The 15,613-nt window shown below is 42.4% G+C and overlaps 1 protein-coding gene across 1 annotated transcript; it reads right to left on the reverse strand.

Annotated features, from left to right (window-relative positions):
• Window positions 1–13,172: 13,172 nt before the first annotated feature.
• Window positions 13,173–14,897, reverse strand: GSC (goosecoid homeobox). Its single transcript, XM_063397357.1, has 3 exons — window positions 14,198–14,897; window positions 13,728–13,987; window positions 13,173–13,339 (listed from the first exon to the last, which is right to left on the reverse strand). Exons 1-3 carry the CDS (start codon window positions 14,895–14,897, stop codon window positions 13,187–13,189), a joined length of 1,113 nt encoding a protein of 370 aa, XP_063253427.1. The 3' UTR covers window positions 13,173–13,186.
• Between the last annotated feature and the right edge of the window lie 716 nt (window positions 14,898–15,613).

The following is a 15,613-nucleotide window of genomic DNA, read 5'->3' on the forward strand; positions in this document are numbered from 1 at the left end:
AAAGTGCCAGGAGGCTCCATGCCAAAATTTCATCTTCTCCTTCTTTCATTCTGTTGTTGCAGAAGCCTGACATTGTCTGCTGTCATCTGCAGCCACTGAAGCTGCTGTGACATAAACAGAAAACAACCCCAGAGCCACAGAGCAGGACCTAAGGTTTCTCAAACTCATTAGATTAGGGTCTTCCCATCTTAAGCTAAAAACTGCCATAGCCTTTTTTGCCATTTAGAGAAAAATGAAAAGTGAAACAAAAATAATGCACCCACAGTATGCTTCCATAATGAACTTCCTGTTAAAGATGGCAAAACCCCTCTGGAGTATAAGAACATGAACAGGAGCAAAGAATTGCTGACTTTGTCAAGTTCAACTCCTCTGACTCCAGTGAGGTTTGAAATCATGTAGTGAATGCAGAAAAAAAAAATGCATGCCAGATATCCCTTCCATTTTGCTGTGATTGCATCAGCTCTCAAAAGCTACTCAACCCTGGCATGCCAAGATTTAGTTGAGAGGTCTCCAGGACCTGCAGAAAGTGGCAATAACCATGTAGCAGAGGAGACCCATTGACAGAGCTGGGTCAGCTCTGGGCTGACACACAAATTCATACGTAACTGCTGTGACACTGCTGCAGTTTTAACATTGTCTTGCCAAACAGGCCTAACTCCATCTCAGCTCTTGAAAAACTCTCAGAACACACTGCTCCTGGAAATTTTGAGTTTACGAACTGAGCATAACTGAATGCACCTGTTCCAACAGTAGTGCATTTGCCATTGAAAGAATTCTTTGAAAGAAGCAGTTTTGGTGCACCACTGACATCCTTGCTGAAATGTGAGCAGAATCTGACTGAAAAGCCCACTGGCTGGCACAGTGTAATGTCATGATTTAATTTATGAATGAAGGACTTTGAGTCTCACTGACCTACAGACCTACAGACCACTGACCTATTTAGTATTTCAAGAAACCACACTGGCACTGTGACCCAACTATCAACTAAGACAATAAACCCAAGGTAACTGAATTTTAAAACTCCTAAAAATAGCCTATGGTAGCTCAACTGAAATATATATTCCTGTCCTGTAAAATTTTTATTGGGATGGTATATTGCTGATTGCTTGTCTCACCTAAAATGCTAGGTTAAGGCACATAGTGCAATTTCCTGAAAAGTACCAAACAATATTTTTGCTTGAAACGTTTGTTTATCTGGCAAGTTAGGGTTCTGTTAAAGATCCTTCCCCATATTCTTCAAGGAGCTTTCAAAATCCAACAAAGTTCTCAAGTCCAGATGTTTACAAAGGGATCACCACACCAGCATATGTATTTATACAAACACATTTTGGCATTTGGCTTTCTCTGCCTGTTCCACATCAGAAGTTGGTGAATTTCTCCACCACAGGGATAGAATATCTCTCATGAGTAAACTGAACCTCACTGAAGTGGTTTGGGACAGAAGAAATTAAATGAGCAAGCACTGTGCCAAACATGTTCTTTTAGGCCAGATCATACCCATTTCTGGAGCTCAACTCCAGAAGAGAAAGATGTGGATTTGGACCACTGCAAAATTTGGAAGAATATCTCAGAACATGAGTTGAGTTCTGTAACCACAACCAAACAAAGCTGTTTTTGGGAGCAACTAGTAGTTTTTTAGGAGCAAAACAACATTTTGTTGATGTAACCAAAATGTCCCACTAAGAGAAGATGTGTTCTTGTCTGGAATCAGCATTATGTTTCCAGCACATGCAACATGCATGTAAATGCAACAATAAAATGCAGCTACAGAAAGTCATGCCTATCAATTAGTGTAAGAGTAACCATTCTGAACATGCTCATTTCCAGACCAGATCTCAGAGGAGGTGAAATTTGTCATTATTAATTCTGTTCACTTCACTTTCAACTGTCTGGATATAAAAAAAAGCTCAAACAGTAGCTAATCTGACCAGAGGTATGCATAAATTACTTTTTAAATTTCAAGCTCCCCTCTTCTCTTGCCAGACTTACACACAGAAAAAAAACCTTATAAGCTGATTTAGAGCTGGTATAGCTCTAAACAGGTGTAGCTGGGGAAATAAACAGGGATTTTTTTATTTTTTTTTTTTTTTAATTTTAAGAGACAATGAAGCTCTATAGGCAGCAAAAAGTAAGACATAGAAAATCCATGACATTTCTGGAAATATACACAGGCTAAAGGGCTGAGCACCAGAAGCAGATTGGAACATGACGCAGTGCTGACTTCCAACTGTGCTTGTGTGGTGCTGGTAATGAAAGGACAAAGCACTCCAGGTATCCCCATTTTTCCTCTCTCTTGGTGAAAGCTGATATAAGCAGTCTGCCTTCCACCAGGAGATACTTATCATGAAGACATGAAGAATTTTTTTTAAGAACACCTTTGGTTCCCCTCCTTCCCCAAACACTTTAAACACACATATCTCAGATAAGTAACTGCTGGTAGCAGAATAAAACATTCAATACACAGACATGTTAAAAAGAAATCTTCTAAGAATTGTATTCTATAAACACACAAGATTGAAACTGTCCTTCTGGCCACCAGAAGGCACACAAATGAAAAGAACAGATTAAAATTTCCACTGGTATGAATCATGTGTACAAGACATTATGAGAGAAGATGTGCTAGAGATGCTGCAAGCCCACACCTGAGGCACCTCAGTTCTGTCACACATTGAGCCCCTAATGAGCAGCAGCATTTCAAGAATAAATTCCTTTACCGTGTTTGCTCTGTAAGATATTTAGGTCACTCCATAAAGTTAAATAGCAATAATGAGTACTGATTATTTTTACCAGCTGACCTAATCAAGACATGTATTTATGTTTTGCTGCCTAAATAATTTGTGTTTACAAATCTCATCTATAATGTTTACAATGTTTATAACATCTCAAGATGTAGGAATAAAATGCTAACTACTTAAATCTCCTTAACGTTAGGAAAAAATCAGCAGTATTCTACCTAGGTTTTAATTGTGAGTTACAAAGTTAGATCACAGGCTAAAATGCAAGTTACTATGAAGCTTGTTGGAGTTTAATTGCTTCCTTAGGGATTTCTTTGGCATGAGAAGTCCCCAAATGGAACGAGGCTGATCTCCTGCTATTACTGCAGAGGACACAGTAACGGCACGAGCAGGGTCAGCAAGCTGCAACATTTGGCTAAATCCCAGCTGCTGTGTCTCCTGCCCTGGATCAAGAACCTGGCTGTTGCAGAGCATGGGTGGCTGTCAGGTCACCTACAGCCAGCCTTGTGAGATCTCCTCCATTTCAGAGTTGCCCTGTAGTTAGTCCAAAGACCTTATTCCCTTTATAACCCTTTTGCTCTTAGCCATTGTCTTCTCTGGGAGGAGAGAAGGGATGGGGGGGGGAAACATTGGTCAACCATCCCTGCAGTAAAGGTCATCTTAAATAAAACACATTGTTGATTCTGGTGCAAAACCTCCACACAGTACAGTATTACAAGTACTAATAGATTAAACCCCATCGCTCCAAACAGTTGCTTTGAGGTTGCCATAATTTTCAGCTCAGCTCAACACCTGCCACAAAGTGGTTATCCACTTACCACAGTGGAGCATTGCAGCCTTGTAATTTATTTTGATAGGGAGCAAGTGTTAAGCAAGCATAACAGATTTTATCAAATTAATGAAATTACAATGTGTAATAATAGCATGTATCTTGCTGTTAGTGATTACAAGCACAATTAGTAACTATGGACTAGAAACCTCTCAGTGGCATGCTGACAACACTGGAAAAAAACCTGTTGTCTTTCTAAATGCAAATATAGGCATACACACTAAAGAACCAGTAAAAATCATCAGATAACCAGTCACACCCAGATACAGATTATGAAGTTGTAAAACTCCTAATTTTCTGCATTGCCAGGCTAGGGCAGGTGATAAATCCTTCAGCTCTATCCCTCTCTTAAAATATTCATCGGAAACAGTTCAGAAAAGAAACAGCTGAAAGCTCTCACTTTGAAAAAAACCCATGGATTTATATGCTTCTATTCCTCCTTTACTCTTCCAATGCCTTCTTCTACAGCCTGTACACTGTCTCTCCCCTAGAAGTGCAAAATATATGACAAAGGGCCAACCTATTTTTTTCTTGGCATCTCACCCTTGCTTAGATGCCTTCTTGATAAGATCTAAATTGTTTTATCCTTTCTTCAGAATGGATTTTAAATAATATGCCAGAGAGGAAACTGACCTCTAATTTACAAACTTATCAGCCTACTGCTGATAAGGCAACAGAGGTTAAATCAGGCTGTGTAGCATTTCATTCTCAAGAACCTCTTTGATCTGGTATTACAATTCTACCTCAATATTTTTTATTTTCCAACCTAAAAGATGCTTCTATCTGGAGCAAATAGAGGAAAACCCTTGCTCGGAAGACACTGTGATGGAGAAACAGTACAAATCACCTGGTATCTGTGGATATGAATGGTTTCCATTTTACACATGGAAACATATCTGGCCCAGCTGAGACCACAGGCATTCAGAGTTTCCAACAGCAGAACTACAAATAATTTCTCTTACTCCCATACCAGTTTCCTATCTACTAAAATGTACTACTCATTCTCAGTTTGTACTGAAAATGCTACCAATATTTTTCATTTCAGTGTCTGACCTATCTCAGTGACGGTTCAGCCTGGAACACTGACCTCTGGGCCTCACGAGTATTTTAAAAGTTGCATTGTTGTTAATGGATTCCACTTTGCTTCTTCCAGGTATGGGTTCAAATCTGCTGAAATAAGTTTAGAAGGACTTCAGTCCTTTCAAATACAACCTGTAAGTCATGCATCATCAGCCACAGCATAACCTTCCACAGACTTTTTTCTGCACAAAGGACACTCCCATACCAAAGATGATTCATTTACATGGAACTTCTTGATTGTCTCACATGCACAACCATGAGCATAAGGAACCACGAGGAAGAACCAGGGTTTCTAAAATGTTCAGAAGGCTTTTGTTATTTACAAGTTTAGATTCTTGTCTTTACAATTTATGCTGCAACAAGAATGGAAGGACTGCCAGTAAAAGTTTGTGAAAATAAATAAACCCAAACAAAGACATATGATGGTCTACAAACAACAGTGATTTTTCAAGTTTTTTGTTCCAAAAATAAACATGAAGTGTATCTCATCTTGCTTTTTAAAAAGTCTTAGAATTTCAGTTGCCCAAACATAATTTTAATCAAACCTTAAATTGTTTTAATCCTCAACCAGAACCCTCAAAAGCTGTTATTTGCTATATTTGTTTATATATATCTCAGCAAGTCATGACCCCCAATAGATGTACTGAGTTTACATCTAGTTGATTTGGAAAAGTAGGGAAATGTGGCTCTTGTCTGCTCTTCTCTCTGTTTCCAGGTAACGTGGTCTGCTTCCAGAGGTGAAAATTAGACTATACTCCCTAGATTTGCTTTCTCCAAATATGTTCTCAGATACTTTTCTATGACAGCTGTGTTTCTGCTTTGTGTTGATCCAAAAACTATTCCTAAAAAGCAAATCAATTTATTGGTATCAGTAGACTGGCTCCAAAGTAGTATCCAAACATTTTTGAAATGTCCAGTGGTTTTTAAGACAACCTAGACCAGAAACTGAGAGAATAGCAAAAATGTACAGAAATTCCAAAGACAAATTAATAGACTTTTGAGACTGTTTTTAACATCAATTTTATTATCTTTTCTTTTTTTGTTCTAATTTTGTAGCCATCTGAGATCCATCTAGCCAATACCAAAAATTTTCAGCATGCAACTAAAAAGACTGTGAAGCTTGAATGGAAACTGCTTCTGTTCCTAAGACAGCCACTTCAAAGAGACTGATATTAGAAAGAATGACTCCAGAGCACCTAATGTCCCAGCTCTTAAGTGCTCAGCCTGAATTCTACTAACCTCTTAACTGCAGTGTGCCTGGTGACTGAGCAGTTTTCCCAGTGATCAGTCAGCCAAAGCATTAAACCATCATAAGCAATATGGCCATAATCAGTCCCTGTTTCAGAGTTTTTTCCTGATGTCAGAATAATTTAGATGCCCGGATATCTGAAGCAGCTGTGCCAATGAATACATGAGCAGAGAAAAACACAGCTGCTTTGCAATTCACGAACACTCTTCTTTTCTTAAACATCTGGTAAATCAGATGTTCCTTTAAGGTCAAGAGTGATAGGTATCAATAAACTTTTATCTTGTCTTTATGCTGGTGAAGATAAACTTCACACAGTTTCTGAGAGCCTAATGTTGGCCCTAGTCAAGCCTCATTGCACAGAAAAAATTCTATGTCAAGGAAACACTTGCCAACAATATTACTGCTCATTTAAAGATCGTGTGGTATCTGTGTAATTATTTCAAAGGAGATGGCTTTTACCTGGAAAGGTATCTCACTAAAACTTTTCACATGAATCCAGATACATGGATTAAGCTTATTCCATCAACAACAGTACTAACTGCAGTGACTTTAGTGATTTCTACCATTGAAACTGCACTGTACAAAGGTGGGAAGGACCACTTCAGCTGAAAATCAGAGCAGGACAGTTAGAGAATTTTAAGGAGAGAAAGCTCCCCCAGGGATTTCTAATTATACTTTCCTGAGTGGTTCTGTCCCTTTTGACCAGGGATTAATGCCCTCTCTTCACTGATCACTTTGCAAAGTAACCACATCCATTGATGTCAGTGGGAAATATTAACAGCTCTAGAAAAACGTTTCTCATTAATTCACAAAGGTTTTGGGTCAAGCCTCCACATCATCCCTTCAGCCAGGCTGAGGGAGTCCCAGGTGAATAAGTTTCACTGTGAAGAGCTGTCTCTATACCATTAGGGCCAACTGAAAGAAAAACACAGTATGTTCTAAAAATGTGCATGATAAACACAGTATAAAACTGATGAAAAAGTAATATTAAACAAATAAGACCTAATAACTGATGTAAATGAAGCCTGAGACTTCCTCTATAATGACAGGAAGCTTCAAATAGAGGGTGTTGGGTTCATGCCCTTCTAAATCATTACAGTTTCCACAGAAAATATCAGCCTCCTTGAGGTTCTTAGGTTAGGGAGATTTATAGTGATAACAATAGCAGTAGTTTATTTGAGACAGTTAATCAAAATTCTAGCACTTATAAGCCCTCTGTGAACACTACAGATTTGAGAAGTTGAACGGTCAATATTCAAAAGTAAGCTTGCAATCTACACAAGTACAGTAAATTTCAGTTATGTGTTTCATTATACTGGTGCCTTATTGCTTTTAAGGGGTTTACAACTTGGCTGTAATTATCCACTGTGGGGTAAAATTTGGCATAAAAAGAACTCTTTTCCATTTCTATTTCCAAAGAAAGTTACTTGCTCTCTGCTGGCACTGCATTCCTTGCACATGCAAGACTTGACAAAGAGTTTTTGGGTGTGCAAACAAAATAGGTTAGGTCTCTGATTTTGTGGCTTTTAAAAACATGTCTTTCATACACCCAAATCATATTGCCCCTTTTTTCTCTCATCTTCCATTAATTTAGCCTTCAGTCTGAGTTCATGGACATGCCAAAAATGCATGTAATTTGTTTATGAATCAAGTGAAATTATAAATATATAATTACATCAACCATGAAGGCCTTATTTTCACCAGCAGGATAACAGGAAAACATGGTGATGTCATTAAAATCCACCTGTGAAAAAATGTCATCACTTCTGCTTCCCCACACTCTATCGACTTCCTGTGTGTCCCCCTAAAAAAGAGGTAGCTCAGCACTTCCAACTGCAAAATGGAGCAACAGTAATTTCCCACCTCGGGATCACTCTGAAAATTCTCAGCTCTTTGACAGTTTGCCAGGATCCCCAGATAAGGAAATAAATACAGTTATGCTCAGGTTCTACACTTGTAAAACCTTTGAGTCAAGAGGGATGCCAGCTTCAGATGTTCTCATGGCTGTGCTCAGCAGCTCATTCCAGCACTGGAGCTTGCAGCTCAGTCTGTGATGGGTCCCTACAAACCAAGTCACTGAACTGACACCATCAGAATCTGGCTCTCCATTCCTTGTCCTGCTTTTTTTCAGGAAAAGTACCTACCATGTCTGCCATGTCCACAGGTGCACCCACCCTGGAGAGCAAGGGGAGAAGCAGCTCTGCAGGCAGCCTCTTGAAGGAGGTGGTTGAACCCTGAGTAAGGGAGCTACGGTTCACCAAAATTGTTCCTTTTGCTGCATGGTATAACGAAGGTGAAAAACCCAAAGTGCTGTTAAGAAAGCACTCTGCAGTCACTGCATAGCAAACATTGAATTCCCTCAGAAAGGCAATAATAATAATAATGTTAATAATAAAAATAATAATGTTGTACTTATATACACAAAGACAAACTCTGGTGGGATTTCAATGCTTGGAGTTTTGGGGGAAGACTCTTTTCCTGGATAGAATGCAAAGGAATGATTATAACTGCCAGGTTTGCACATGTGTTCGATGTGTTTGGAGGTATAAACGCCCAATCTCCAAGATAAGCCTGCAAGGAGTAGAAAAAAAATGCAGAAAAAGCAACAGTATTCAGACATCATTTAGAATACAGAGGAGAAGTAACTTTCAACATTCACCAGTAGGTAATTCTATGCTTTAACAAGTTTCCTGGCCTTTCTCTTGCTCCATTATTGTTTTATTCCATTGTGCCCTAAGTCTTGCCTTATGTCTCAAGGGATACAGTCGCTGTCTGTAGACATCTACTCTATCCTGAATACAAAAGTGTAAGAAGTCTGATACCTTTTTTCGATTTTAAATTTGAATTCTCCAGATTTGGCTTTCTGTATCTGAATTGTCCAGACACAAGTTTCTGTATTTAAAGTTGTCAAATACTTTACAGAGATGTGCTACTTTAAAGTTGTAATAATTTCTTACAATCCAGCACCTTGTAGCTATAATTGTTACCTTTGTGTAACAAACTCCAATCAAATCAGAGTAAGTGGCAACTCCAGAAAAACAGGGTAATTTGAGTAAATGTCTCTGTCTAGGTTTAGTCCAGGCTCACCCGGTCTCTGAAGTGGGAAAAAATGAAGTATGAGTGAAATAAAACCCTAGGGGAGTAAAATATAAAACAAAAAAACCCGTTAAGTTTTTGTTCCTTTATGCTCCATGGTGTTTAATCCTAGAGAACCAATAAATGCAGATGGAGCACAAAAAATATGAACTCACCTTAATGTTGCATTTTTTTATAACTTCCACTAATCCGAATGTTTGCTTCACAAGTCACATGTAAGAAAGATTTTGCATGGTTTATATTCCCAGGATTCCACTAGAGTAAAGCTCAAAAACAGTTCACTCAAGTATTAGTAAAACTAAAAGGCAAAAAAAGTCCAGATTCTCAGCCAATAATAAATCACTTCATGTCCAGCAAAAAAATTTCTGACCTCTGCTTTCCAGCACTGCTCATTAAAACAAGAACTAAAAAAATTAATATGGTAAATTGAGTATTAACAGAAATATAAATTTCTGCTATCTAAATGCAGATGGCACAATGAAGATAGCACATCAGATTACTAAGTCTGTCCCCATATAGGAGAAAATTTCTGCATTGGACCCTTACTACACATTGCTCTCCTACCTTTCCCTTGCAATAGAATTTTGTAACCTAAGCCAGCTTGGTGTCAGGGAGATTTATTTGGTGTATGCTCTTTTTGTATAATTATTTAGTTGTTATGCCTATAATGCATAGCATTATCTAGAATAAGTCTGCACTACAGCCGTGACCCTCCAAAGTAGCTTATGTTTCTTTTTATAATTCCCCACTCAACCCAATTCTCTTGTGAGATCTGAGAGGAATATTATTCATTCTACAGGCAGAAATTTAGAAAGAAAGAAGTCCAACATTTCATAGAGAATCAGTAAGACAGCAAGAAGCCGAACTCAAGTAGTAAAACCCAGACAGCACCTCAGTACCATGAACAATGCACCACATTTCCCTTCCCATTTCCCATAGTCACATCCCATCCTCTGAGAACGTGTTTGCCCAAGATATAAGGTTGTAATTTACAGTGGAGGTGATACAGACAAAACCAACCAAATATATTTCTTAAAAAAAAATCTCTTTTGGTCTCCTTTTTAGACAAGTGGTAACAAACAGAACCACAAACAACTCTTTCTAGAAAAAGGGGGAGGGGTTAGAAAAAAACCCTTTTTTAGAACTGAATCTGCTGGAATATAGCACGTGTTCAGGTCCCTTGCTTTGACTTATTCCTCTTGCATGAACAAAAAGAGAAAATAATGAAAGCTGCTACATGGTACTTGCATTTTGGGATGTAGGAATTCTCCTAAAATAAAAATCCAGACAGACATCAAGAGATGGAATATGCCAACAAAACAGCACAAGTGACTGAGAGTGAATGTATCTTATTGGTACAATCCCCCTCATATTTTCAATAATTTAGTTTTCAATTTCTTGATCCTTTTCATGCCATCTTCTCACTACTTTTCACTATCAGACTTCCACACTGCACAGCATCTTATTTTGTAGGCTAAACAGATAGAATGAAACCTTTAGGTTTTCAACAAACACCAGTGAGAAAAAGAATGAGGCAGCTACTCCTATTAAAGGCACAGACAGTAGTAAGTAAGGTTAAGCTTTTAGGTCAAGATTAAAATTGCTTTTCCATGATATTTTGAAGTCATATTACTAACTTTAGTAGATTTACACCTATATGAAGTAATAACAATAGGTAACTGGGACTGCAAGATCAAGCTTATGGTAATACAGAATTTATAGAAAACTCAAAAATTAACACAGACAAAGGTACAATGTGGTTTAAAAGAAATCAGAGGTGATTCCATCACAATTCTATGCCCAGTAACTGTGTTTTTGAATACAAAGTTTTGATTCTTACATCACATCCCATGCTTCCACAGAACAAACAGTTCTCAATAAATCCATAAACTGACATGTTCAGTGACCTGGATCTTCCACGGTTCTCAATTGGAATTATTGCTCCCATTAAAGAAGACTGAGTATCTTTAGAGATACGTACTGCAACTTTAAGTGACTGCTGTCGGTAATCAAAAAAAATTTTAAATCCCATTTGTTACAAACCCAGATCCAGTTTAACTCCCAAATTCAACTACACAAGCTAAGATCTTTAATAGCAACTTCCAAAATTACCACCCTACACAAAAAAAACCCACAAAACAACACAAAATCTTACCAAGCTCCTATTGTGGCAGCAGGGATATTTACAATGGAAGTAATGCAAATATATAAGCATTTGTAAACGTTGGGGCCATATTATCCTTAGACCTGGGTTTTATTTGAAAATTAAGTATGCACTTTAAAACCTAGCAATGACTAAATACAGAGGTGATGACAAAAAATCCACTCTGTGAGACTTCCTGCATATAACACGACAAAACACTTTTTTTCAAAACTATTTTTCAGTAATTTGAAAACTAATTTTTAGTGCTGTTGAGTTGTAATTCAATATAGTTTACAGAGGTCAAATATGCATCCATAGCAATAGAGTAGAATCTCCAAAATAGAATAGGTCCATATAATCATTGTATGATACTATATGTATCCAAGAAGAAGAATAATTTGCTTTTACCCTTCCTCCTCTGCTGCACTGAGGAGCAAGAATCTAAATTCTGTCTCTTCAAGAGAGAAGTAGCTGTGAAACTCTTAGCCCCCTAAAGGATTGGCTCACACAAAACCACACTGAATTGCTTCCACAGCAGCTGTTCCTACATCTTGATATGGTGAGAGATCACTCAGAAAGAGATACTGCACCTATGCGGAAACATTATCATTAAAAAGTCACCTGAGCAGACAGGTACTAAGACTGGCTCTATCACACGAACACCTGCAGTATGCACCATGTTACAACGTCCATAAAAAGCTAGATATATCACAAAAAATAGGGAAAGCACAAGGGCAAGCAACACAGCAATTGACCCTCTCTAGTGTCACTGGAAGTAGTGGTGAGCACATTTGAAAAAACAATTTGTCTAAACTAGGCTAGATGAACAGATAGAGGTGATACTGGCCATAATTGAGAAAAATCAGCTCCCTACCACTTAAATTTGAATGAAAGGCACAGCGTGAAGTTTTGGGGCCAGAGATCATCTGAATTGGCTTTACACTTTCAGGCTATTTGTTCTGACTTTATGAGCAGTCTTTTGGGCAAGGAGACAGAAGGATCTTCCTAAGCACAACAGCATGGGGAAACCGCTGTGGTCCCTCTCTGAAATGATGAGCTCTGAGCTGGAGAGCTCTGAGCAGGGAAAAAAGCAAAAGGAAAACGAACGTGTATTATAAAGGGGGAATAGACGTCTCTACTACGAGGCCCTCGTAGAGGGGAGAGTAAAACCAGACCAGGCTGTCTCTGCTTTCGTAATTGCAAAGGTGCTGCCTCAAAGGGGAGAAAACTTCCATTAGCAACTTCCTCTGAAACACCAGAAAAAAGCAGCACACAAGGGCTCGTACTCCCCTTACGCGTAATTCATCTGTTTATGTCTAAAATTTATTAACAACAACTTTAAACGCCGCTGAAGAGAGATGGCTTTTCTAAACGACGGTCGAAGACAAGCGCTTTGGAAACTCAACAAGGCACAACCGCGGGGAGATGGGGGAAAGCGCAGGGAGACAGGACAGGGTAACAAGTGTGGGGCCGGGTTTGCTTCGCCCGCTGGTGTTTCCCAAGGGCACCGCGGCCGGGCAGCGCTGCGGGACGGGACGAGCGCTGGGGCCGCGGGCGGCGAGCGGGCCGGGGAGCCCCGGGAGGAGCGGCGGGGTTCGCCCCCGGCCGCCTCGGGCCCCTGCCGGGCTGCCCCCGTCGGGATCGGCCTGGCCGGGCCTCAGCCGCCTCCCCCCGGCTGCAAGATGCGCCACAGCTCCCGGCCTGCGGCGAGCCGGGCCCGCCTGCCAGCGCTGCCCTCCGCCGCCCTTCGCTGGGACACCGCAGCGCTGAGCACAGAACTGCCCGGCAGGGCCAGCCCCGCTCCCCGGAGAGCTGGGCACCATCGCTCCCTGCTCCCCTTCCCTCTCCCTGCGGCGCAGAGTGAACAAACCCGCCGCCGTCTACCTGTGCAACACCTCCGCAACACATTTTATTTACACGGACTTAGCTCGGGGCATTGTACATTATATACAGATATTTTCCCCCTCCAACAAGGCAGATCTTGTGCAAGATTAGTAGCATCCTCTGGAGCGTATCCGACAGTCCACGGGAAATGTCCCCCCCACTTAGAAGTATCAGCTGTCAGAGTCCAAGTCACTTTTCCCGTCCTCTTGTCTCTTCTCCGGTGACGTTTTATTCGCTTTATTCCACTTTTGCGCGTTTTCTGATTCCTCCGAAGACGATCGTTTTTGCCTCCTCCACTTCGCCCGGCGGTTTTTGAACCAAACCTGTTATGTTCAGAAATTAAATTATTAGAGGGGAAAAAAATAAACTGTGCAAAGCCTCAGTTGACCTAAGCCCCTCAGGAGCCCTGCGGGGCCGGCTCGGACGGACGGACGGAGGAAGGGAGGGACGGAGGGAGGCGGGGGAAGCCGCCGCTCGGGTGGGACCGGCCGGGCGCCTTCAGCAGGCGCAGCCGCCTGCCGACAATCGCTCACAGCCCTGCGACAGGCTCGGCCCGCCGCCCCAAGGAAGGGCACTTGGAAATAATAAAAAAACTTTCCTTCTGCCCCCTCAAAGCGGCCGCTCTCCCTCCGCTGGCAGAGCCGCACCGCGGTACGTCCGGTTCGAGCGCGTATGGGAGAGGGTTAAAGAAGGAAAAAGAAAGCAAAGTACCTCGACTTTTTCCTCTCTTAAGTGCACCCTTCTGGCCAGCTGTTCCCTGGTGCCCACGTCTGGGTATTTCGTTTCCTGGAAGAGGTTTTCCAGCGCTTCCAGCTGCTCGTCAGTGAAGATAGTCCGGTGCCGCCTTTTTCGCCTGCAGTGCAGCTGGTTCAGTAACTGCAGCTCCGTCCGGGACAAAGTGCCCACGTTCATGTAGGGCAACATCTGATGGGGAACAGGGGACATCAGGACTGACCCAGTGCCCTCGTAACCTACGGACAGACAGACGAGTCGACGATAGGCTTTGCATGAGATCGCTGCTTCCCCCCACTCCCGTCCCGTCCCGTCCCGTCCCGTCCCGAGACAGCCCCGTTCCGCCGCTCCCGTGTCTCCTGCGGGCCGCCAGCTCCCCGCCGCCGCTCGGGCCCCGCGGCTCCGCGAACAAAGGGGGCCCGTCCGCCCGTGCCCCGGGGCCGCCTTACCTGCGGGGGGGACACAGGAGCACTGCTGGGCGCCCAGCGGCGGCACGGCCCCGCAGCACGAAGGGCCCACGGGGGACGCCGGCACATGCAGCTGCCCGTAGTAGTAGTTGTTGTAGCCGAGCCGAGATCCAGTGACGGCCGGCGGCAGCGCGGAGGCGGGAGCCACCGCCCGGGAGTAAAATCCGCCGTAGTCGGAGGCGCTGCCGTAGAGCGAGTCCCCGTGGAGGCTGGGGAAGACGACGGGCGCGGCGCTCGGGGGCAGCAGCACCGAGTCCTTGCAGCGAGGTCTGGCCGCCAGGATATTGTCGATGCTGAACATGCTCACAGGCATGCCCCAAACCGTGCGGGGCAGGGCGGCGGGGACCGGCCGGGGGAGGGAGGGAGGAGGGCGGGAGGGAGGGTAGGTGGTGGCTGGGGAAGGGGGGGGGAGAGGCTGGAAGGACACGAAATCGAAACTTTTCGGATAAATTTTAAAAAGGGTTCGGAGCGAGAAGAACAGAGCCTTTTCCGAGGGCGGCTTGCGGGCAGAGTGTGCGTGTGTGTCTGTGCGCGCGTGTGCGGTGTGTGTGCGTGTGCGCAGGATCCACCCCTGGAACTTTCCCCCCTCAACTCTCGCCTGTTTACTGATCTCAACCCAGAGGGCTGCTCGGAGTATAATCCATCTGAACCTCTTCCCTTTTTTATACCCAGGCGACGTCATCCTGGATTTAGTTCCTGGTAATATGCAGATGACAAACAAAACCAGATTTGATTTTTTTTTCTCCCCTTTTTTGGTGGGGAAGAGGTGGGGGTTACACAAAGGAGTGAAAGCAGCCCGAGTCTGTGTATTGAGAATTAATGAAATTAACTTAATCCTTTCCATTAGTGGGCTTTTTAGAAAGGCCCCAGATTTAGGCTTGATCTCTGCTGCACCGGCTAATTGCCCAGGTTAATCTTATTAATGCCATTGTGTAGAAGTGGTTAGCAGCTCCTAGTCTTGTCTATTATGCGCCTACTTTGGTCGTGTTAGTTCACATTAGTGGGTGCGATTTCCTCTGTCTAAAGCTCAGATTCATTATTTATGCTTCGAACTGGTTAAGAAGCACTTAAAAAAAAATAAACTGCCACATAACCATGCAACGCCCCCCCACTCCAAGTGTTTCTGTAGCACGATTTGAATCTTGCATCCCCGGCTCTGACGACTGAAAGGATATTGAGGAGTATGTGTTTCTCTGATTTAAGGTTTATGCAGTGAAGCACCAAGGTCTTCACGGAGTAACTGAGCTACTATTTTTTTTTATTTTTCTTAGGTAACCTGGCGGAACAAGGACGCGTGAATGTTGTAAACTTCACTTCTCTCCTGTTTCTTTTCTTCCCCCCCTCCCCCCACTCCCTTTGCAAAAGATTTAGACAGATATCACTTTTCATTTTTAAAAC

The sequence above is a fragment of the Prinia subflava genome, chromosome 5 (genome assembly GCF_021018805.1).
Source record: "Prinia subflava isolate CZ2003 ecotype Zambia chromosome 5, Cam_Psub_1.2, whole genome shotgun sequence".
Classification (NCBI taxonomy): Eukaryota; Metazoa; Chordata; class Aves; order Passeriformes; family Cisticolidae; genus Prinia; species Prinia subflava.